Source organism: Manis javanica, chromosome 8 (genome assembly GCF_040802235.1).
Source record: "Manis javanica isolate MJ-LG chromosome 8, MJ_LKY, whole genome shotgun sequence".
Classification (NCBI taxonomy): domain Eukaryota; kingdom Metazoa; phylum Chordata; class Mammalia; order Pholidota; family Manidae; genus Manis; species Manis javanica.
This window is the reverse complement of record NC_133163.1, coordinates 10,902,215-10,921,095: the sequence shown is the minus strand read 5'-3', so window position 1 is coordinate 10,921,095 and position 18,881 is coordinate 10,902,215. Positions and strand designations below refer to the sequence as shown.

The 18,881-nt window shown below is 38.5% G+C and overlaps 1 protein-coding gene across 9 annotated transcripts in view; it reads left to right on the top strand.

Moving 5' to 3' along the window:
* UNC79 (unc-79 homolog, NALCN channel complex subunit) overlaps positions 1–18,881 on the top strand; it is a 238,393-nt gene that overhangs the window by 22,769 nt on the left and 196,743 nt on the right. For all 9 annotated transcript variants that reach the window (XR_012133711.1, XM_073241936.1, XM_073241935.1 and 6 more), the window contains exon 2: positions 18,578–18,698. Coding sequence is in view for 7 of the 9 variants with exons in the window: in XM_073241935.1 (XP_073098036.1) it covers positions 18,578–18,698 (121 nt within the window). In the remaining 2 variants the exon portion in view is untranslated. The remainder of the gene's footprint in view (positions 1–18,577; positions 18,699–18,881) is intronic.

The window sequence follows — 18,881 nt, the reverse complement described above, 5'->3', positions numbered from 1 at the left end:
GATGATTCCTATGGTTCTCATGGTTTTACTTCATTTTTAAAACATCTTTTCTTTTATTTCTTATTCTCTCCAGAGTTCAGTCACCTTCTTTTTCAAAATCTGCCTTTTCTCTAGTCAGTTAATTTCAGTGTATCCAATAACACAAATTAATTTCTTTTTGCTTGTTTTGAAATATTAGGTTACAGTTTTCATCTGAGTAGTGTACAGCTCTCTCTGTTATTCTTTTTTTCCAATGATAAATTTGTACAGGATTTTCTGTTGCTTATATTTTAAGTAAAATAAGTTTTCATATATTTTAGGTTGGAGGGAAGGGTCAAGATAACTTTACAACTGCTCTTGTATTTATTCTGTTTTTTTGCAAAGTGACAAAAAATATGCTCATGTACTCAACACCCAAAAAGCAAATAACCCTATTAAAAAATGGGTGGAGGATATGAACAGACAATCATCCAAAGAAGAATTCAGATGGCCACAGGCACATGAAAAGGTGCTCCACATCTCTAATTATCAGGAAAATGCAACTTAAAACCACAGTGAGATGTCACCTCACACCAGTTAGGATGGCCAGCATAAAAAAGAGTAGAAACAACAAATGCTGGCTAGGATGCAGAGAAAGGGGAACCCTCCTACACTGCTGGTGGACATGTAAACCAGTTCAACCACTGTGGGAAAGCTGTATGGAGGTTCCTCAAAAAACTCAAAATAGAAATACCATTTGACCCAGGAATTCCACTCCTAGGAATTTACCCTAAGAATGCAGTTTCCCAGTCTCAAAAAGATATATGCACCCCTATGTTTATTGCAGCACTATTTACAATAGCCAGGAAATGGAAGCAACCTAAGTGTCCATCAGTAGATGAATGGGTAAAGAAGATGTGGTACATACACACAATGGAGTATTATTCAGCCATGAGGAGAAAACAAATCCTACCATTTGCAAGGACATGGATGGAGCTAGAGGGTATTATGCTCAGTGAAATAAGCCAGGCAGAGAATGACAAGTACCAAATGATTTCACTCATCTGTGGAGCATAAGAACAAAGCAAAAACTGAAGGAACAAAACAGCAGCAGAATCACAGAACCCAAGAATGGACTAACAGTTGTCAAAGGGAAAGGGACTGGGGGTGGGTGGGTGGGAAGGGAGGGAGAAGGGGAATAAGGGGCATTATGATTAGCACACATAATGTAGCAGGGGGCCCCAGGGAAGGCAGTATAGCACGGAGAAGACAAGTAGTGATTCTATAGCATCTTACTATGCTGATGGACAGTGACCATAAAGGTGGGGACTTGAGAATGGGGGGAATCTAGTAACCACAATGTTGCTCATGTGATTGTATATTAATGATACCAAAAAAAATATATGCAGGTGTACTTTCTGTGACCTGCTTTCTTTGGTTCTTGTCCCTACTTTTATTTGGAATTTCCTTCTCCTTTGCACCTACTGTTCTCGCACTCTTCAGTTGGGATTCTCCTCCCAGTTTCTTCTGAGCACAGGGCTTTATCTTGAAGGCAGCCTTCCTTGGCTTGTTAGTTTGTAGAGCTGAGGGTCTGCTCCATATCCATCACGTATGATCATCTGGAGAGCTGCCTCGTCTGACTTCTGTTTTCATATTGGGCCACCACAGTTTCCATTAAGTAACAGTGGGTAATTTGAGAGTTCCTCAGTCTGGAGGACCACCAGAGGTCTGATGGCCTTCCTCTTGGGTCTGCCTGTATGGATGCTAATCCTACCTGGGCAGGTAGCTATTGGGAGTTTGTTCACCTCCTCTCATTGATTCAAGGGGCTGCTTTGCCATCTTGTGTTGAAGATATTGTCAGTCACTCTTTGGGTTTATCACCCTCATTGATCTGTCTGTCTTTAATGGAGGGGCTTGGGGTCATTCCACAACGATGCTACTGCTATTGCCCTCTTCCTAGAATCCTCCTCTTTTAGCGTATTTAACTTGATCTTTTTTTAAACCTTATTTTCTGGTATTTGAGATCCATTTCTTGAATAAATGGCTGCTGCCTTTAGAACCAGGCTTGTGATTATTCACTACACTCCGTGTCTGTATCAAGATAAAGTCCCAGCAGCCCCTTTACTCCTTCCTTTTTTCCTGTTGCCACTAAGAGATGACCAGAACTTATTTATGGAAGCCTTCAGATCAATAGCAATATTGTGCTTTTCTTAACACCACTGGGTTTGTGCTTGTTCTTCAGTCTTTTGAAATTGAGTAATACAATATTTATATACACCATGTACATATCCAGGGGATAATACTGTAAAGAAAGGCAAGGGACTAATTAACAGAAAAGTTAGAAAAGTATTTACTTTTAAGTTGAATGAGAGAGATGAAATTAGAAATTGATATAGATAAGATATAGGAAATGCCCTATCTTTTAATCTGGGTGGTTGGGTATGTGAGTGTGTCTTTACTATTATTTTTGAAATTGTGTACACAATTTTATGCCTTCTTTTGTATCATGAAGATAAGCTGAACAGAGTCTCTGGGACATAATCTGAATTCAGTGTCCTTGAGAGACGCTCCTGGGGACATCACTGAGCAAAGGCAGGAGTGAGTCCAAGGGAAGCAGGGTTCACCACAGTTGCGGCTTTTGGCAGATGTAGAAGTATGAGCCAATTACTAGACTTCTGGCAAAAATGTGGTGGAGGACTGGGTTAGTTACTCTGTATTTTCTGCTTAAGCTCAATATGACCTATGTTAGCTCTTAGAAGTAGGTCAAAGAATACTTCTTTGGGAGCAAGATGAGCATCCTTAGCAGCTGCAGGAGACTGTGAAAGGGATAGGAACTTTATTGGCTCAAGAACAAATAAAAATCTGGGGCACACTCACCCAGGCATTCTGCCTCATGTCAAAAATAAAGCTTTAATGGTTCCCAGGCCTGATCTGAGGGGCTGCTCCCAAACCTGGAGGTGACTCATACTTTTTTTTATTTTTATCTTTAACATACAATCACATGAGCAACATTGTGGTTACTAGATTCCCCCCATTCTCAAGTCCCCACCTTTATGGTCACTGTCCATCAGCATAGTAAGATGCTATAGAATCACTACTTGTCTTCTCCGTGCTATACTGCCTTCCCGGGGCCCCCTGCTACATTATGTGTGCTAATCATAATGCCCCTTATTCCCCTTCTCCCTCCCTTCCCACCCACCCATCCCCAGTTCCTTTCCCTTTAGCAACTGTTGGTCCATTCTTGGGTTCTGTGAGTCTGCTGCTGTTTTGTTCCTTCAGTTTTTGCTTTGTTCTTATGCTCCACAGATGAGTGAAATCATTTGGTACTTGTCATTCTCTGCCTGGCTTATTGCACTGAGCATAATACCCTCTAGCTCCATCCATGTCCTTGCAAATGGTAGGATTTGTTTTATCCTCATGGCTGAATAATATTCCATTGTGTATATGTACCCCATCTTCTTTATCCATTCATCTACTGATGGACATTTAGGTTGCTTCCATATCTTGGCTATTGTTACTAGTGCAGCAATAAACATAGGGGTGCATATGTCTTTTCAAATCAGGAATCTTGTCTTCTTTGGGTAAATTCCTAGGAGTGGACTTATTGGGTCAAATGGTATTTCTATTTTTAGTTTTTTGAGAAACCTCCATATTGCTTTTCACAACAGTTGAACCAATTTATATTTCCACCAACAGTATAGAAAGAAGAGTTTCCCTTTCTTTACATCCTTGCCAGCATTTGTTTCTTGTCTTTTGGATGTTGGCCATCCTAACTGGTGTGAGGTGGGGAAATACATTTTTTGAAGTGATGAACATCTAAACATGACATGTTCTTGATTTAGTTTGCCTGAATATAGAGTTCTACTTTGGGAATTTTTTTTTCAGGGGTTTAAAGGCGTTGCTTCATTATTGTCTTGCTTCCAGTGTTGTGTTTGAGAAATCCAAAGCCTTTCTGATTCCTGATTTTTAAGGAAGTGATATAAATTTAAAAAATCTCTAAAAGCATAGGGTATTTTTGTCACCAGTTTCTGACATTTCACAATGATGTGCTTATTTTTATTAATTGTTGTGGGCCTTTTTAATCTGCTATTTTCTAAATATTTCTCAACTAATTTTGTTAATGATTTTTAATCCCTCTAGTTTTGTGATCGCCTTTTCCTGGAACTCCTTTTATTCTGATGCTAGATCCCCTGAATTAATCGTTTCTCTATTATTTTATCTGTCTTTTGCTGTACTTTGGGGAAATTTCCTCAACTGTATCTTACAGTCTTTCTGTTGATTATTGATTATTTCTTGGATCATGTTTGTAATCTGTAGGAACTCTTTTTCGTTTTGTTCTGTGTATGTTGCTTTTTTTAATAGCGCCTTGACATTCATTCGTGGGTAGAGTCATCTTTCTGAAAGCAATAAGTTTCTTTTAAGGTCTTCTTCTCTGACATAGATTCTTTTTCTCCAAGTTGATTTTCTGTTCCTTATTGTCTGTCTTCCATGTTAGAGGCATTCTTTAGATGGTTGGCTGTCCTTCGCTTTCTGCTCATGATTAAGGTTGGGACTAAGACCCTGACCCGATTATGTTAGTGGTCCATTTGTTGGGGAACCCCAGATTTCACAGTCTGCCTTCAGGTCTTTCCTCTTTGGTCAGACTCAAGAAGGAAGGAGAGAACAAGAGGCTGAAAGTGTAAGTGTCTGGCTGCCAGATGTTAGGGGCTCTGTGTTCAGTATTCACACTTCATATGACCACTGAATCCCTTTGGTTTAGGTGGGTTGCCCTGGTCTTTAGCTCTACTTGGTTTCTTCCATCCCAGAGATCCTCTGTTTTCTACTCTATTTAGATAAAAAACTTCAGATCCACTGAGCTGGGGAGCAGTGCTCTCTAGAGGATGAGGGAGGGGAGAGAATTTAGCGACCCAGTCGCTTCTTAAATAGCTTTCTGCCAATCCCCCTTTTTTTTCCTTTTAAGCTCAAATTCCTGCTACTCACCTTTAGTTCTAGAACTGTCTGGTGCCACCAGTTCCATGCCTTTGACATTCTGAGATGCGCATCATTCTTTCTCAGCTTTCCTCACCGCTGGCCCGGGATTTGACTTTCTCTGGCCTGCTAACTCAATTGTTCCTTGTCTCTTGGCTTTGAAGTTTCCAGAATTACAGTGCTGTGTGTCTTTTTGCCTGTTGTCCCCTTTTCCTTGTCTTAAAAGAATCCTTTTGCTGTAGTTTGTTTGCATTTCAGGTGTGTATGCTTTAGATGACTGTGTCCACTTTGTAGTCTTAACCTGTAAATGCTTATCCACTCTTATTTATTTAAAATTTTTATTTTTATTAAGATATGATTGATATACACTCTTAGGAAGGTTTCACATGAAGAAACAATGTGGTTACTACATTTACCCATACTGTCAAGTCTCCCCCATACCCCACTGCAGTCACTGTTATCCACTCTTTATTGTCCAGCATCTTCTCATTCTTTATGTCTTAAATATAATCTCTTCTGAGAGGCCTTCCCAAACCACCGTATGTAAAGGAGTCATTCCCTATCTCCTTCTTTATTCTGTATTTTAGCTACCTGTATGTTTCTTTATCTACCTTGGAAGGTACTTTTTCCTTTTTGTCTGTCTTTCACTCTTTGCCACGAGCATCCTGGGAGTTAGGGCTGTAGCTGTCTCATGCACTGTCATATGCCGGTATTGGGCGCATAGTTGACCCTTAGTAATTATTGCTGGATGAGTGAAAGAACAAATTATATGACAACTGCATGATTTTTTAAAAGTGGAAAAGTCTCCTCTGTTTTTTTGTATGTAGAAAAAGAAGAGTAAGGGAATAAAACAGCACTACCTCAGGATTGTTGTGAGGTTTATACGTGTAAAAGGTTTAAGTGCTTATATGTGTTAAAAGGTTAAAGTGCTTAGAACAGCACCTGGTGCATAGTAAATACTAAAGAAATTTATGTCTTTAAGAATCTTAAAAAGAGTCTCTAAAGAGTTATCATTTTATATTTAATTGTTCAATATTGATCAAATCAGAGAAAATGTTATATTAGGACTGAATTATTCTGGAGTATTATGTAGATGTTCTTAGTCATGCCACATCTGAAATTTAGTTCCAGGTTGACCATAAATCTCAACTTTAGCACTGTCTTTAGGACTTTAGCACTGTTGTGGAAGAGAATATACTTTAGCAGGAAAGTAGAATCCAAGGTATTTTCATTTCAGGACAGTGCTGTCTGTAATTCATGTTCTTATTTAGGCAATTCTGGATTATCTGCATCTTTTTAGGGACTGTAATTTATGTCTGGTGCAGTCATTTTCTTTTGAAATGGAGTCACATTGATTGGATAGGTGGTTGATAATTGAGACATGTCTTGAGTATTGCACTCAGATGTAGAAACTGAAAGATAATTCATAGTTATCAGCCTCTGCATATCTCTGAAATTAATTTCTGTGAAATAGCTCCTTAGTTCCTCAAAAATCTATGATTATTGAGAGCTCAACACAGTTTAGCAGTTTAGTTTTTGTCTGCTCAATCCATATGTCTGGTTTTGTACTTCCTTGAAAAGTCAGCAATGCTCTTGTTTTCCTTCCTTCCCACCCCATCCTCCCATCCTTGCAGTTTCAAGTACAGTTTTAGATGTCTTGTCATGCTGGAAAGCAAGTACGAGCTTGTGATGGGATGGAAGGTACTTTGAATTTGGCCTCTTAGTTTCTTCAGTTTCAAAATCTTGATCTGAGGAAGTTGCCCAATAAACTTTTAGAAAAAAGCTTCTATAACCTAACATGATTGCATTAATATGAAATAGAGCTCTGTATTCCATTTCAAATTATTACTAATACCCACCAAACACATGAACAGAATTCACCAACATTATCACTTTCTCCATCACTCCATGAAATGTATCTGACTTTCAAAGGTCCTAGAACAAGCCCTCCTGACCAATAGTGCAATAGAACCCGGAATAGCAATGAGTTGACTTTTCTTTGTTGCAAGTGCCCCTTCTCTGGTAAATGAAATGTTTCCATGTAAAGACTTTTTCCATCTGGCAAGTGGTTAGGTCTCACTGATTCATGTGTGAAAGCATTGAATGATGTATCTATGTGGTTTTTTGATGTGCTACACTTGCATGGTGGGTCACAACTAGTTCAATTGTTTCTCTTTATAGGTAACATGTCAAAAGTGGCTCTATCATTTACCTCCCATGTGTCCTTGGCAAGCCACTTAATGTCTCAGTAACCCTTGGTATGGAGGCTTAGAAGATCTCCACATTTTCTCATTGGTAATATGCAAATAACAGTAATAATACAACTATTATTTTTGCTCACTGGCACAAAGTCAACAGAATTTAGAATCATTACTGTGATTATTGTGACGTGGAGGATGAGGATTATATCTTTTTTATTGTTTGTTTATCCACTTCTGGAAGTGTCTAGCATGTGGGAGTGTTCAGTCAATATCTGGTGGATGATTAAGAACTCTTGATATCTTTTCCTTTGCTTTTGCTGCTTGACTTTTGTGTAATGTCTACAGTTCCCTAGAAGTCCTGAGGTATATTGTTTTTCACATGTTAAGTGCTCAAAAATGTCACCAAATAATGTATGTAGAAGTGCTTGGAAAAAATGTAAATGGCTATACACATGTAATTGATGATGGTGGTGAGGGTGACGGTGATGATGGTGTTACAGTCGCTTGCCAAAGAACAGGAGTGTTTTTTGCTGACCTCTCCTGCCTGCTGAAAGTGCCGGGTAAAGTTTTGCCACCTGGAACTAAAACTGACTGAAAAATATATATGTGATCATATGAATATTTGGAAGAATTAACAACGAGATTTGTGATATCTGACATCCTTTTGCTGTTGGGGTGAGATTTGATTGTTTTGGCTGTGTAAGTATGTGTATCTTTTTCCACCACCCTTCATTTGTATTTTCTATGGAGTTTTGCTTTCAGTAAAAGAGGAAGGATCCTTCTTTGATCAAGGATTTCTAAAGAACTCTGGTTCTTGTTAGAGCTCCCAAACAACGCTTTGTTGCATTGTTCTCTCCCCGTCTCCATTTCTGAATATCTTTATTATTAGCTATATTTTGCCTTAAAAAAATGAGTCTCTGAATATAGAACTGGATTTCTGGATTTCAGTATCAAATGCAGTAATAGATTTGTGTGTGTGCATGTGTGTGCGTGTGTGTGCGTGTGTGTGTGTGTAGGAGTCATGCTTGATTTTGTTGATGGCATATCACTGCTCTTTTCCTTACTTTACAGATTCTTCCATTTTAAGAGACAGAGTTTTGCATTGGGGAAGGAGGAGAAGGCTCTCACTTGTAACTGCTGATTTTAGTAGCAATTTATTATCTTGTATGTGCCAGTCATTGTGATAGGTATTTATACATGTAATGTTTTAAAATCCTTACAACAACCCTGTGAGAGAGATACCACCATCCCCATTTTATAGGTTAGGAGACTGAGGTTCAGAGAAGGCCATTACTTTGCCCACTAGTAAGTAGAAGAGCCTGAATTCAGAAGACGGTTGGGTTTTAATTTTAGTTGAGCCTAATTTTCTATATGCTTTGAACTCTTGGTTCCTCCATTTTCCATCTGTAAAATGGAATTTTTTGTGTGTGTGTGAAACCTCTAATTGCTAGGGATGGGATGAGGAAGAGGGTGGAGGCGACTCTTGGAGTAGCTGCAGAAAACCACAGGTGGATAATGAAATAAATGGAAGGGTTTGGAGAAGCTGGGACATGGGGACCAAAGTGGAAATAAGAGACTAGAGGCATGTATTCTCCCTGTTCTTGGGGCCTTCCTTGGGAGCCTGGTATGCAGGTTATAGTTGTGGCATTGGAAGGGAAGAAGGAAGAACTGCTAAGGAATTTGTACCGTGCCCCTCAGAAATCTGGTGTGGCTCCTGATATTAAGAGATTAGTTAATTTTATTGGGTGTAATAGTAGTATTGTGATTAGGTTATAAACATCTTCATTAATCAGGAATTATACTAAAGTATTGATAAGTGGAATGATCTGATGGAGAGAATTGTGGAAAGGATAGATGGTGACTAGCACAGTTGAGTATTGGGCACACAGGCTTCATTGTATTTTGCTCTCTACTTGCGTGTGTTCATATTTCCATAATAAAAAGTAAACAAATAAAAATACCAAAATCAAACCCCTCTTCCCCAAAAAGCTCCATGTGAAAATAAAGGGTAAACAGGAAAGATGCAGTTACGCTAATGAGGCGTTCTAAATGCTGTGGGCTCAAAGGAGACTAGTCATTTGAATTTTGGCCTCTGTGAGTATCAGACCGAACTCCAAATTCTGACCTGTTTCTTTAACATTATCCTCCAACCAAAGTTCCCTCAGTGTGAGTTCTTTAACAGTATCATGGGTTCAAGTTTGATGCCCACTGGGGTAGTATGGATGGACACTTTTTGCATGCAGGAGTTCTCTGTGGTCCTTACACAGAAGATGAAGCAAGCCTAACTCATTCTGAATTGAAAGGGATCAATTTTAGCTGTGCTAAGCCTTGTACATTTTCTCCTTCTCCCTCTAAAATTGTTTTTCACACACCTGAAGGTTGTTTCACTTTCCTGCACCTAAGGGTACATACCTCTAATTCTCAGTTGAGACTGGCTCAGAGGCTGAGGACTATTTATTTTCTTCTGCTCTGTCTGTTCCCTGAGCTGGTCAGGTGAGAGAGGGCACGTAACATCCTATGATCCTAAGGCCATGCCTGGTTTCTTATGCAGCTAGTTCCCTGAATTGGGCTCCCCATCTGTGCCTCTGACTCTTGGAATAGCTATTCTGTGCTCTCTCCATCCTTGCAGACCTAAGTCCATCTTCAGCCTTCTGTCAGTTTTCAGCCAGACCACAATATGGCTTCTGGGAAACTGGAGACTTTGGGAGAAAGTGATGCAGTAGTTCTTGTGATACAAATTGTCCTTCCTACAAGAAATGGGAAGAAGAGGTGGAGGGAATTGTGTCACATCCAAGATCCAAAACTAGTCCATGAAAGGAATATAAATTCTAAACAGCTATGTTGTACCAACAATCATGTGATATGTGAATTCATTCATTCATCAAACATGTATTTAGGACCAGACACTTATTAAATGCTGGGTATACAAAAATAGAAGAGCTGGTCTGATGGCAAGGATCTGATATCATCCAAGTGGAGGAAATAGTGAGTGAGTTAATTTGCAGTAGTGAATGCTGTGACAGAAGAAAGCCATGTGTGTTATGAAAGCACTGAAGATAAGCATCCACTGTACCTTTGGGTAGGGAGGGTTAGTTATCTGTAGTGAAATTGGTTACAGCTGCATTTTGAGATTTCTTCAGAGTTGGCCAGGCAGAGAAGTATGGATTGCATTCCTGCAGAGAGAATAGTGTATAAAACCAAGGAAAAGTAAGAGCATTATTAATTGGGGTTCTGAACAAAGTCAGTATGGCTGAAGTGTGGTGCATATGGAAAAGATAGAAGGTGAAGCTTGACAGCTGAACAGGATTAGTTCATGCAGTTCATGCTGGACTCTATACGCCAAGTTAATTATTTGAGTTTCTACCAGCAGGAAATGAGGAAGATTAGAATTTTAGAATGATTACTCTGGAGGATCATGTGAAAAAGGGATCAGAAGGGTATCAGTCTGGATATCACAGCAATAATGTAGGCAAGAGATTTTGCAGGCTTAAATTAAAGTGATGTCAGTGTAGTTGGAGAGAGTAGACTTCAGAGATGATTTCTAGATAGAACCAGTTGGACCAAGAAGTATAAATTGTTGGACATGAGAGACTTTTGAGCTACATAAAAATAGGGAATTAAGACAGATATGCAGGGTGATTAAGAAGGATATCTTATTTCTTGCTGATCTCCAATCAAGAGAAGAAATGAAAAGGTACCAGGCATAATTTTTACTTTAGCCATACTTGTGATGAGTATTTATAGCAATCCAAATTTGTGAAGTATTTCAAAGTACTCTATTTATGTTTATCATGTCTCAATGAAAGGTTAGACTAAAAAGAAGATTTTAAACTTAAAAGGGGGGCAATGACAGAAAAAAATTCATAAAGCTTGGACTTTAAGTAGTGGAAAAAGAAACCAATAAAAAATAAGATGGAATTAGGATATATGCTTTCAATCTACAATGCTAATAATCAGTTTTGCAAAGAATGTGGGGCAAGTGTTATTTTAATTTCTCATTTGGCAATAGCACAACAGAACGAAACAAAACAAATAAACAAGAACCCCTGAGGCTCAGAGATATTAAATGCTTTGCTTGAGGTCACACACAGCTGTAGGTGGGAACTCGGCACTGCATCCCAGAGCTCTCTGCAGGACATTGTGAGAAATACCCAGCATGTTTACAGTCCCAAGTCATGAAAAGTGACTTGCCATGGACACAAAGTAGGTAAATGATAGAGCCACTTTCTGACATGTTACCTATTGGAAGAAAAAAATGGATTAATACTGTAAATAATAATGAAGAATGAATAAAAACCCTTGGAATATGTCAAGTGAAAAGATTATCTGAAGTTCTGTTGAGTGAGAAATGGGGGGAAAATAAATCATGAAAAAGAGTTCTCCATTACTTAAATGTTATACAAACAAATTTTGTCTGGAAATTATTTGTGCAAATGATATTAGAATTTTATCAAATTTTTTTAAAGGACATTCATGGGCTATCAGATAGCTGATATTTAAACATTCAATTCATTTCAACCACTGTGTTAAGGTTGACCATCTTATATGTATCTAGCATTGTGACAAGTTCTAAGGAGGTAATAAATGATATATAAGATAGTTATGTCCTTAAAGATCTCCAAGTGTTCTTAGGGATACTAGATTTGTGAACATAAAATACTTTAGAATCATCTAGAACCTCTAATATCAGTGATAAATTTATATAATTAAGTGACAATTTTTCAGGCAGATAATGAGTGTTCTGAGTAGTCAGAAAAGGGACATAGTGATAATGTCTGGATCCCCCAGAAGGCTTCATGAGTGTATGATTCTTAAAATAGGCCTTCAGGATGAAAGGGATTTGGTTTTTCAAGAAGAAAAGTGTGGGATTAGTGAAGTAAATAAGTTTTGTGTTTTCTAAAAAAATAAACAGATTTAGTCTAATATTTCATCAGTTCATTATAGTGTTACTAAATGAAATATTGTAAACCTACGTGAAACAATAGTAGTTTTAATATTTCATGCTATAGCATAAGGTAAATATTATTAAGTCAGTAAAAATAATTATAAAGAACAATGTGGTTTGGTGGAAAAGCCTGGCTTTTATAGCCAGTTAAACTATCAGTTCTATCACTTACTAGCTTTGTGCCTTTGGACAAGTTACTTAATCTTGAGCTTTGGTTTACTGAGCTTTAAAGGAAATGATAACAGCCACTTGTAAAAGTTATTGTGAGGATTAAAAATAATGTATATGGGGCACCTGATAAGTAATGCATGTTCATTAAATATTATTATTCACATGTACACTACTGGTGTTTAACGAGATACTGTCTTTTTGAAGGTAAAGGTCTCAATTATGACCAAAAGCTTTCAATCATGAGCATTTCTTGTTTGACTCAGCAATTCCATGACCAAAAATTTATTCTAAGGAAGTAACTAAAGATTTATGTATACATACTTAAAAGGATATTCTTTGCAGCATTGAATAGAATAGTGAAGAAAAACCCCCAAACCTCACAAGCAGATGATTGGTGAGATAAATTATGATCCACTTACCTAAAGGAAAATTATGAAGCCATTAAAATGATGATGTAGAGATGTATTTCTGATAGAAGCTGAAGAAAGCAGATTCTGAAATCATATACATTATAATCCTATTTGTAAAGATATATTTATGCACAGAAAATTTTCTATATGGGTAATACACCAAAGTGTTAGTTACAGTTGTCCTTGAGTAGTGGGCCTTTAGGTGATTTTTATTTTCTTCATTGCACTTAACTGAATTTTTTACCTTTATTGTAATGAGCATAGCTAAAAGAAAATCTTGAAAAAGGAATGGGTCACTATTAAAATATTTAGTGACATAGGAAAATACTTAAGATTTAAAGAAAAAATGATTTAAAATTTATATAATCCCAATTTTGCTGAAATATTTTTATATTTTGTTGAAGTCATTCATTATTATAAGACTGAATTTTGCTTTTGTGGCTTTTTTTCTCAAAATGTAGCAAAGCTTCTAAGAAATGATGGGGATAGGATGAGTCATGAAGTGGCAGAGAGCAGAGATGAGACCCATACATGCCTGGATGGACATCATGACTTTGTTAGACTCCTTTTTGTGTTTTCTTCATTTTCATCTATAGGTTTAACAGTTGGCTTTCTTGGCTATTTCATAACAAAATAATGTTCAACCACTGTAAAAGGCACTCACGCCTCCCTCCCTCTTTTCCTTTCGTCCTTACTAGGACCCAGCTTTTTCAGCACCCACTGGTCACTGGGGAACAAGAGACATAGTTCATGGAGCCTACTGTCCACCTGGGAGGGATGGTCAGCAAACACTCAAATTTTAAGTATATTTTTAAAAATTGTGCTACCTACTGTGAAAAGAAGAACAGACTATTGTGACTGAGAAAAATGGGGGTGGAGGAAAGGGAATCAGATTAGACAGGGAAATCAGCAAAGACCTCCAAGGGGAAACAACATTTTTAGTCAGCCTTGAAGTATGGATAGGAGTCAGCCAGACAAAATGTGTAGGAAAAAAATATTCTAGGAAGAGGGACAAGCACACATAAAGGTTTTCAGGTGAAAAATAGCTTTGTGTTAAAAAAAAAACTGGGGCAAGAGTCAGTGTGTCTGGTTCTTGTGGTCTGACGAGATTGGAAGGAAGGTAGGGAGCTGGTATAATTAAGGATTTTGGATTTTATTCTGAGGGCAATGGGCAGCCCTGAAGGGTTTTCATGAAATGGTTTATACTTAAGAAAGATTTCTTTGGCTGCTCTGAGGAGAAAGAATGCAGAGAGGCAAGAGAGAACCAGGAAGATGAGTAAGGATGCTGGTAGACTCAACTGGGAGGTGGTGGTTCCCAGTAATAATAGTGCAGATAAAGAACAGAAGGTAGTTTGGAGCTATATTTTGGTGGTAACACTGATGGACTTAGTGGCAGATTGAATTAACGGACTGAGCGAGAGGGAAGAGGACCTGTCAAAGATGATTCGTGGAATACTTTGCTGGAATGACTTGGTGGATTGCATAGATGGTTGAGTAGGTTTTTTTTTGAGGGTGAGGGGTGAAATAAGAGTTCAGTGTTGGACGTTTACTTTGCAGTATCTCTAAGTTCTCTAGCGGAAGAATTGAATAGATGAGGTCTGTTACTTAGAAGAGCTACCTGTCTGGGATGGAGAAACACATTTAAGAGTAGTTGGCACAGATAGTGTTGCAAGCCCTGCAGATGGATGAGGTTGCCTGTGGAGAGAATATGGGGAGAGGGGAACTGAGAGTCTAGGGCTGAGCCCTACAGAATTCCAACCTTTAAACATTGAGTAATGGGGTGGTGGTGGTGGCATAGCTCATTGAGAGGGATACATGAGGAAGTAGGGAGACCGGGAAAATGTGGGGCCAGGGAAGCCAGCAGGAGCGAGTTTTCAGAAGGGAGGAATTGGCTGTATGGAACACACTGCGGGTCTGTGAAGGGACGGCCAGAAAGGGCCTATTGGATTTGGCAATGTGGAGGCTTAGGTGATGGTGGAAAAAGCAGATTAAGTGGAGTGGTGGAGGAGGAAGCCAGACCGGAGTGAATGGAAGGAAGAATTGGAAGTGATGGAGAGATGATAAAGTATACACAACTCTGTAGTATTGCCTCTAAGGAGAGAGGCCAGTAGCTGGAAGAGAATGTTAAGTCAAGGGAGATGTTTGTTTTTTCCCTTTTAACAAGATTCTAGAGTTGATTTGAATGCCAATAGAAATGATTTAGTGAGGAGGGAGCGATTAATGATGTAGAAAGGAAAACTGATGGTAGGTGGATTGACTGACAGGAAGGAGAAAGAAGGAGATGCAGGTAGGCTTTTGAAGTCTACTGTGTATTAAGTGGACACTAGGTACTATGGTAAGTGATCACAGTAAGTGATTTGTTATTTACATCAGCCTCATGAAATTGGCATGATTATACCCATTTTACAGGTGAGAAAACTGGGTTAAGTAGAGATAGAGCTAGAATCTTAATCCAGAACTGTTTAATTGCAGAGCTCAGACTCTTAGCTCTTACTTATACTTTGATAGGATTTCCCCTGTGCTGGTGTATTAATCAGTTTGCCAGGGCTTCCACAGCAAAGTACCATGGACTAGGTGGTGTGAACAATAGAAATTAAATTTCTTGCTCTCCTGGAGGCCAGAAGTCCAAGAGCAGGGTGTTGGCAGGTTTGGTTTCTCTTGGGGCCTCTTTGACTTGCAGAGGGCCACCTTCTCTCTGTCCTCACATGGCCTTTTCTGTGTGCATACGTATCTCTGGTGTCTCTCCCATGTCCTAATCTCTTATAAGGATGCCAAGCATCCTGGGTTAGAGCCCATTCTCAAGGCCTCACTTAATCTCCTCTTTAAAGGCTTTTTCTCCAAATACAGGCATGTTTTGAGATGAGGACTTCAAAATACGAATTTTGAGGGGACACAAGTCAGAATATAAGAGAGAGCTTCTGTTTTCTTAAAGTATTAGGGGAAAAGAGGATGTGGTGATATTTGGAGGGGTGTGGAGAGGGATAAAACAGTGACTGAAGAGGGGAGAAGGGGCCTCCTAGAGAAATGGAGCCTTCGGGTCAGCTGAGTTGGAGACCACTTGTTTGTATCTGGCCAACCCAATTGTCTGAGTTTATGCAGCAATATTCAGGTATATGGTTGGAGCAAAGAACAAGAACTCCATGGGGCGATAAGACTGTTGGGTGTTCATGTGGGCTTGGTAATAAGCCAGAGGATCGTCTCTTGTGTGTCAAGTTGGACTGTAAATGACTTTTATTCACGTTTTCAGCACAATTACAAATTTCTATATGTCAGGGACCTTTCTGCCTGTTCTCAAGTAGCTGGAAATATGGAAGTTAAATAAATCTAAGACTGCTAAGGTTTTGTTGCATTCACCAGAGCAAAAATTAGCTTGAATGTTTTTCCAACTGGCTCTGTAATTGTCTTCCATGATTATTTAGCACTATCTTTGTTCTTCTTTCTCTCTACCCTTCCCCTTCTTTCTTCCTTTTGTGCATCTTCACTCACAGTTCTTTACTGAGCACCTACTAGATATCTGGCCCTAGGGGTACGAAGAGTTGACAGTCTATTGTGGGAGACAGATACGTATACATGCAAAAAATTCCCAAGTGATAAGTGCTATTATTAAAGTAATAATTCACTTGTGCATTTAGCCCACAAGTTTATCAAGTGCCTACTAAGTGCCAGGCAGTATATTAGGCTTGGGTTAGAGACATGAGTAAGCTACTGTTTTTGCCTTCAGGAAATTTACAGCCTCATGTAGAAAAATGAGCAGGTAAGTAAAACAAACACAATACAATGTGATGCTTATAAAATATTAAAAGATATCAAAGAAGGGAGTGATGCTTGTCTCTGCTTTCCCTTGCATGTTTGGACACTAGTTGAAAGGAGCCATTGCTGCATTTTAAAAAAAGGAAATACAAAAATAATATTCATTTATTTCACATTTTTAAATGCTTGCTATTATTGTGTAGTGACAGATTTGTAAGTCTTGAAATAAGAGCAAGCTGGGGGGTCTAAGAGTTTTTTCCTTATTTGAGCTTATTGTCCTCAAGCTGTGCTATCAACACCTTTTTTAGGTGGTGGAATGATTCCGGTATTCCTGAAATACTTGACAGAAACCTGTGGAATATTGCAACTTGAGAAAAGTTATAGTAGCAGAGCCTTACTGTGGTGGTGGCTGAGCAGAAAGCAGATCCTGGCTTAGCCAACATCTCAGATATTTGGGACCTGAAATATGTACCAATTTGGGGTTCCCTATAATGGGATTTAAAAAATGATGAACAGCAGATCAAAAACATGGAGAAGAAAATGGAATTTTGGAGATTATTAATTGAAACATTTTCAAGTATCACTTTTTACTCTATCTCGGGAAAAAGTTATTTACAACCAAACACTTAGGGTTTTAATTGAGGCAATGGATGTAGACTTGTTGCTTTCTTCAGAAGTGATGTGCTGTACAGACTCAAGGTATTATCTATAATCTAGACTTATTTTTGTGGGAAAATACCAACCATATGATGGAAATAATGCTGGTAGTGGGAGGGAGAAAAGACAAGCTAGATAAATGGTATTGTGGGATTTAGACTCAACTGCTTTGATATCACGCAGTGAATACCCACCATTTGCATACTGACTTCACTTCAGAATCGTATTCTAGATGATGTCCTAGTGGAAAGAGCACTGGATGAGAGTCAGGGTTTATACGATCTAGTCAAGCTCTGCCATTGACTGCCTATGTGCCTCATCTTCCCCACGTGTAAAATACTGATAAAATGAAATGGTTATGGGAAAGGCATCTAAGGCCCTTCCATTTCTGACATTTCATCATTCTGTGATTCTACATGCCACGCCTATCAAAAGTGTTTTGACTTTCTTTAAATTGCTTAAGCCAGCATTTCAGTTAGGATGCATCCAGGAGCTAATTTCCATGGGCTGTTGGGAACAGCAAGGCCTTGCTTCTCCAGGACTTGATATGTCTTCTGTTAACTGCTGACAGTGAGCCATACCACCTAAAAGGCTTCCCTTGGTAGCCTTAAAGATTGAAAGGACAAATGGACAGTGTTGAGAGCTCTGTGGAAGAGGAGACCTGAGAGCCGTTGATCATCATGGCCCCTTGGGATTTGCAAAGAGGAATGATAGAACTGGGCCATTCACTGCAGCCAGGTCAAAGGTCAGGTCAGGAATGTGGACAATGCTGGTGACTCCAGGTAGGTCTAGGAGGGTAAATAAGCCTATTTAGTCCCTCCTGAATCTTGAGAAGATCTGGGCAGCCAAGCTCAGAAAGCTAGTAGGAAGTCTCCTAATTTATGAAATTCCTTGGAAGAAAAATGTGACATTTATTTTTTCTATTTTTATTAATACCCAAATCATTGTATTCATTCTTAATACTCACCAAGTTAAAATACCCAACATATTCTCACAGTTCAAACATTCACAAAAACATGTTTTTATAATCCCTTATTGAGTTAAAAATCTGGTTTTCACTTGATGCCATTGTACAGTGGGCTCCCTATATTTTAGGATTTTTGGAGGGTTGTAGAAAGACCTTTGAGTTTCCTCTTTCAGCTTTAGTTAAATAATGTTAAATAGAATTCTCTGGTGGCAGAGATTTATATCTATTATTTTGCTAATAATAAGATAACCTGGGGATGATTATAAAATGATTTGTAGTACTGCCTTTCTTAGTGATAAAAGAAAGTAATGGATAATTTGTGAATGAGATGACAAACTAGATAACTAAAAATGATTTTGTGTGCTAAATACGATTGCAAGAAATTAGAGGTCTTTTGTAAATGTCTCTATCATGGACTTCCAGTAAAAATTTATATATTTTCCTGAAAATACTGATTAAATTCACGTATCTGATGACTAAAAACAATAACTGTGTATCTGTACATATTACAAGATGATTCTTCTTTTTTTTTTGTTTTGCTTTTATCTAGTTGCTTCCAAGATCCGGTACTTACAGGAATATCATAACCGGGTTCTCCACAACATTTATCCTGTACCTTCGGGAACAGATATTGCAAACACCCTGAAATACTTTTCTCAGACCTTGTTAAGGTAAGTTTAAAAATATCATCTACTTTGAAAGAATTATTAGGTAGTACTGCTGAACTAATTGGGACCTAAATTTTTACTGAATTGAAAGTTTTGAAGGGCCTTATGTTTTCTACTGCTCTGCCGGAAGAGTCTAGACTCAGGTTCTCTGGGTGTATATAGCAGATCAGATCACAGGCCTAACTG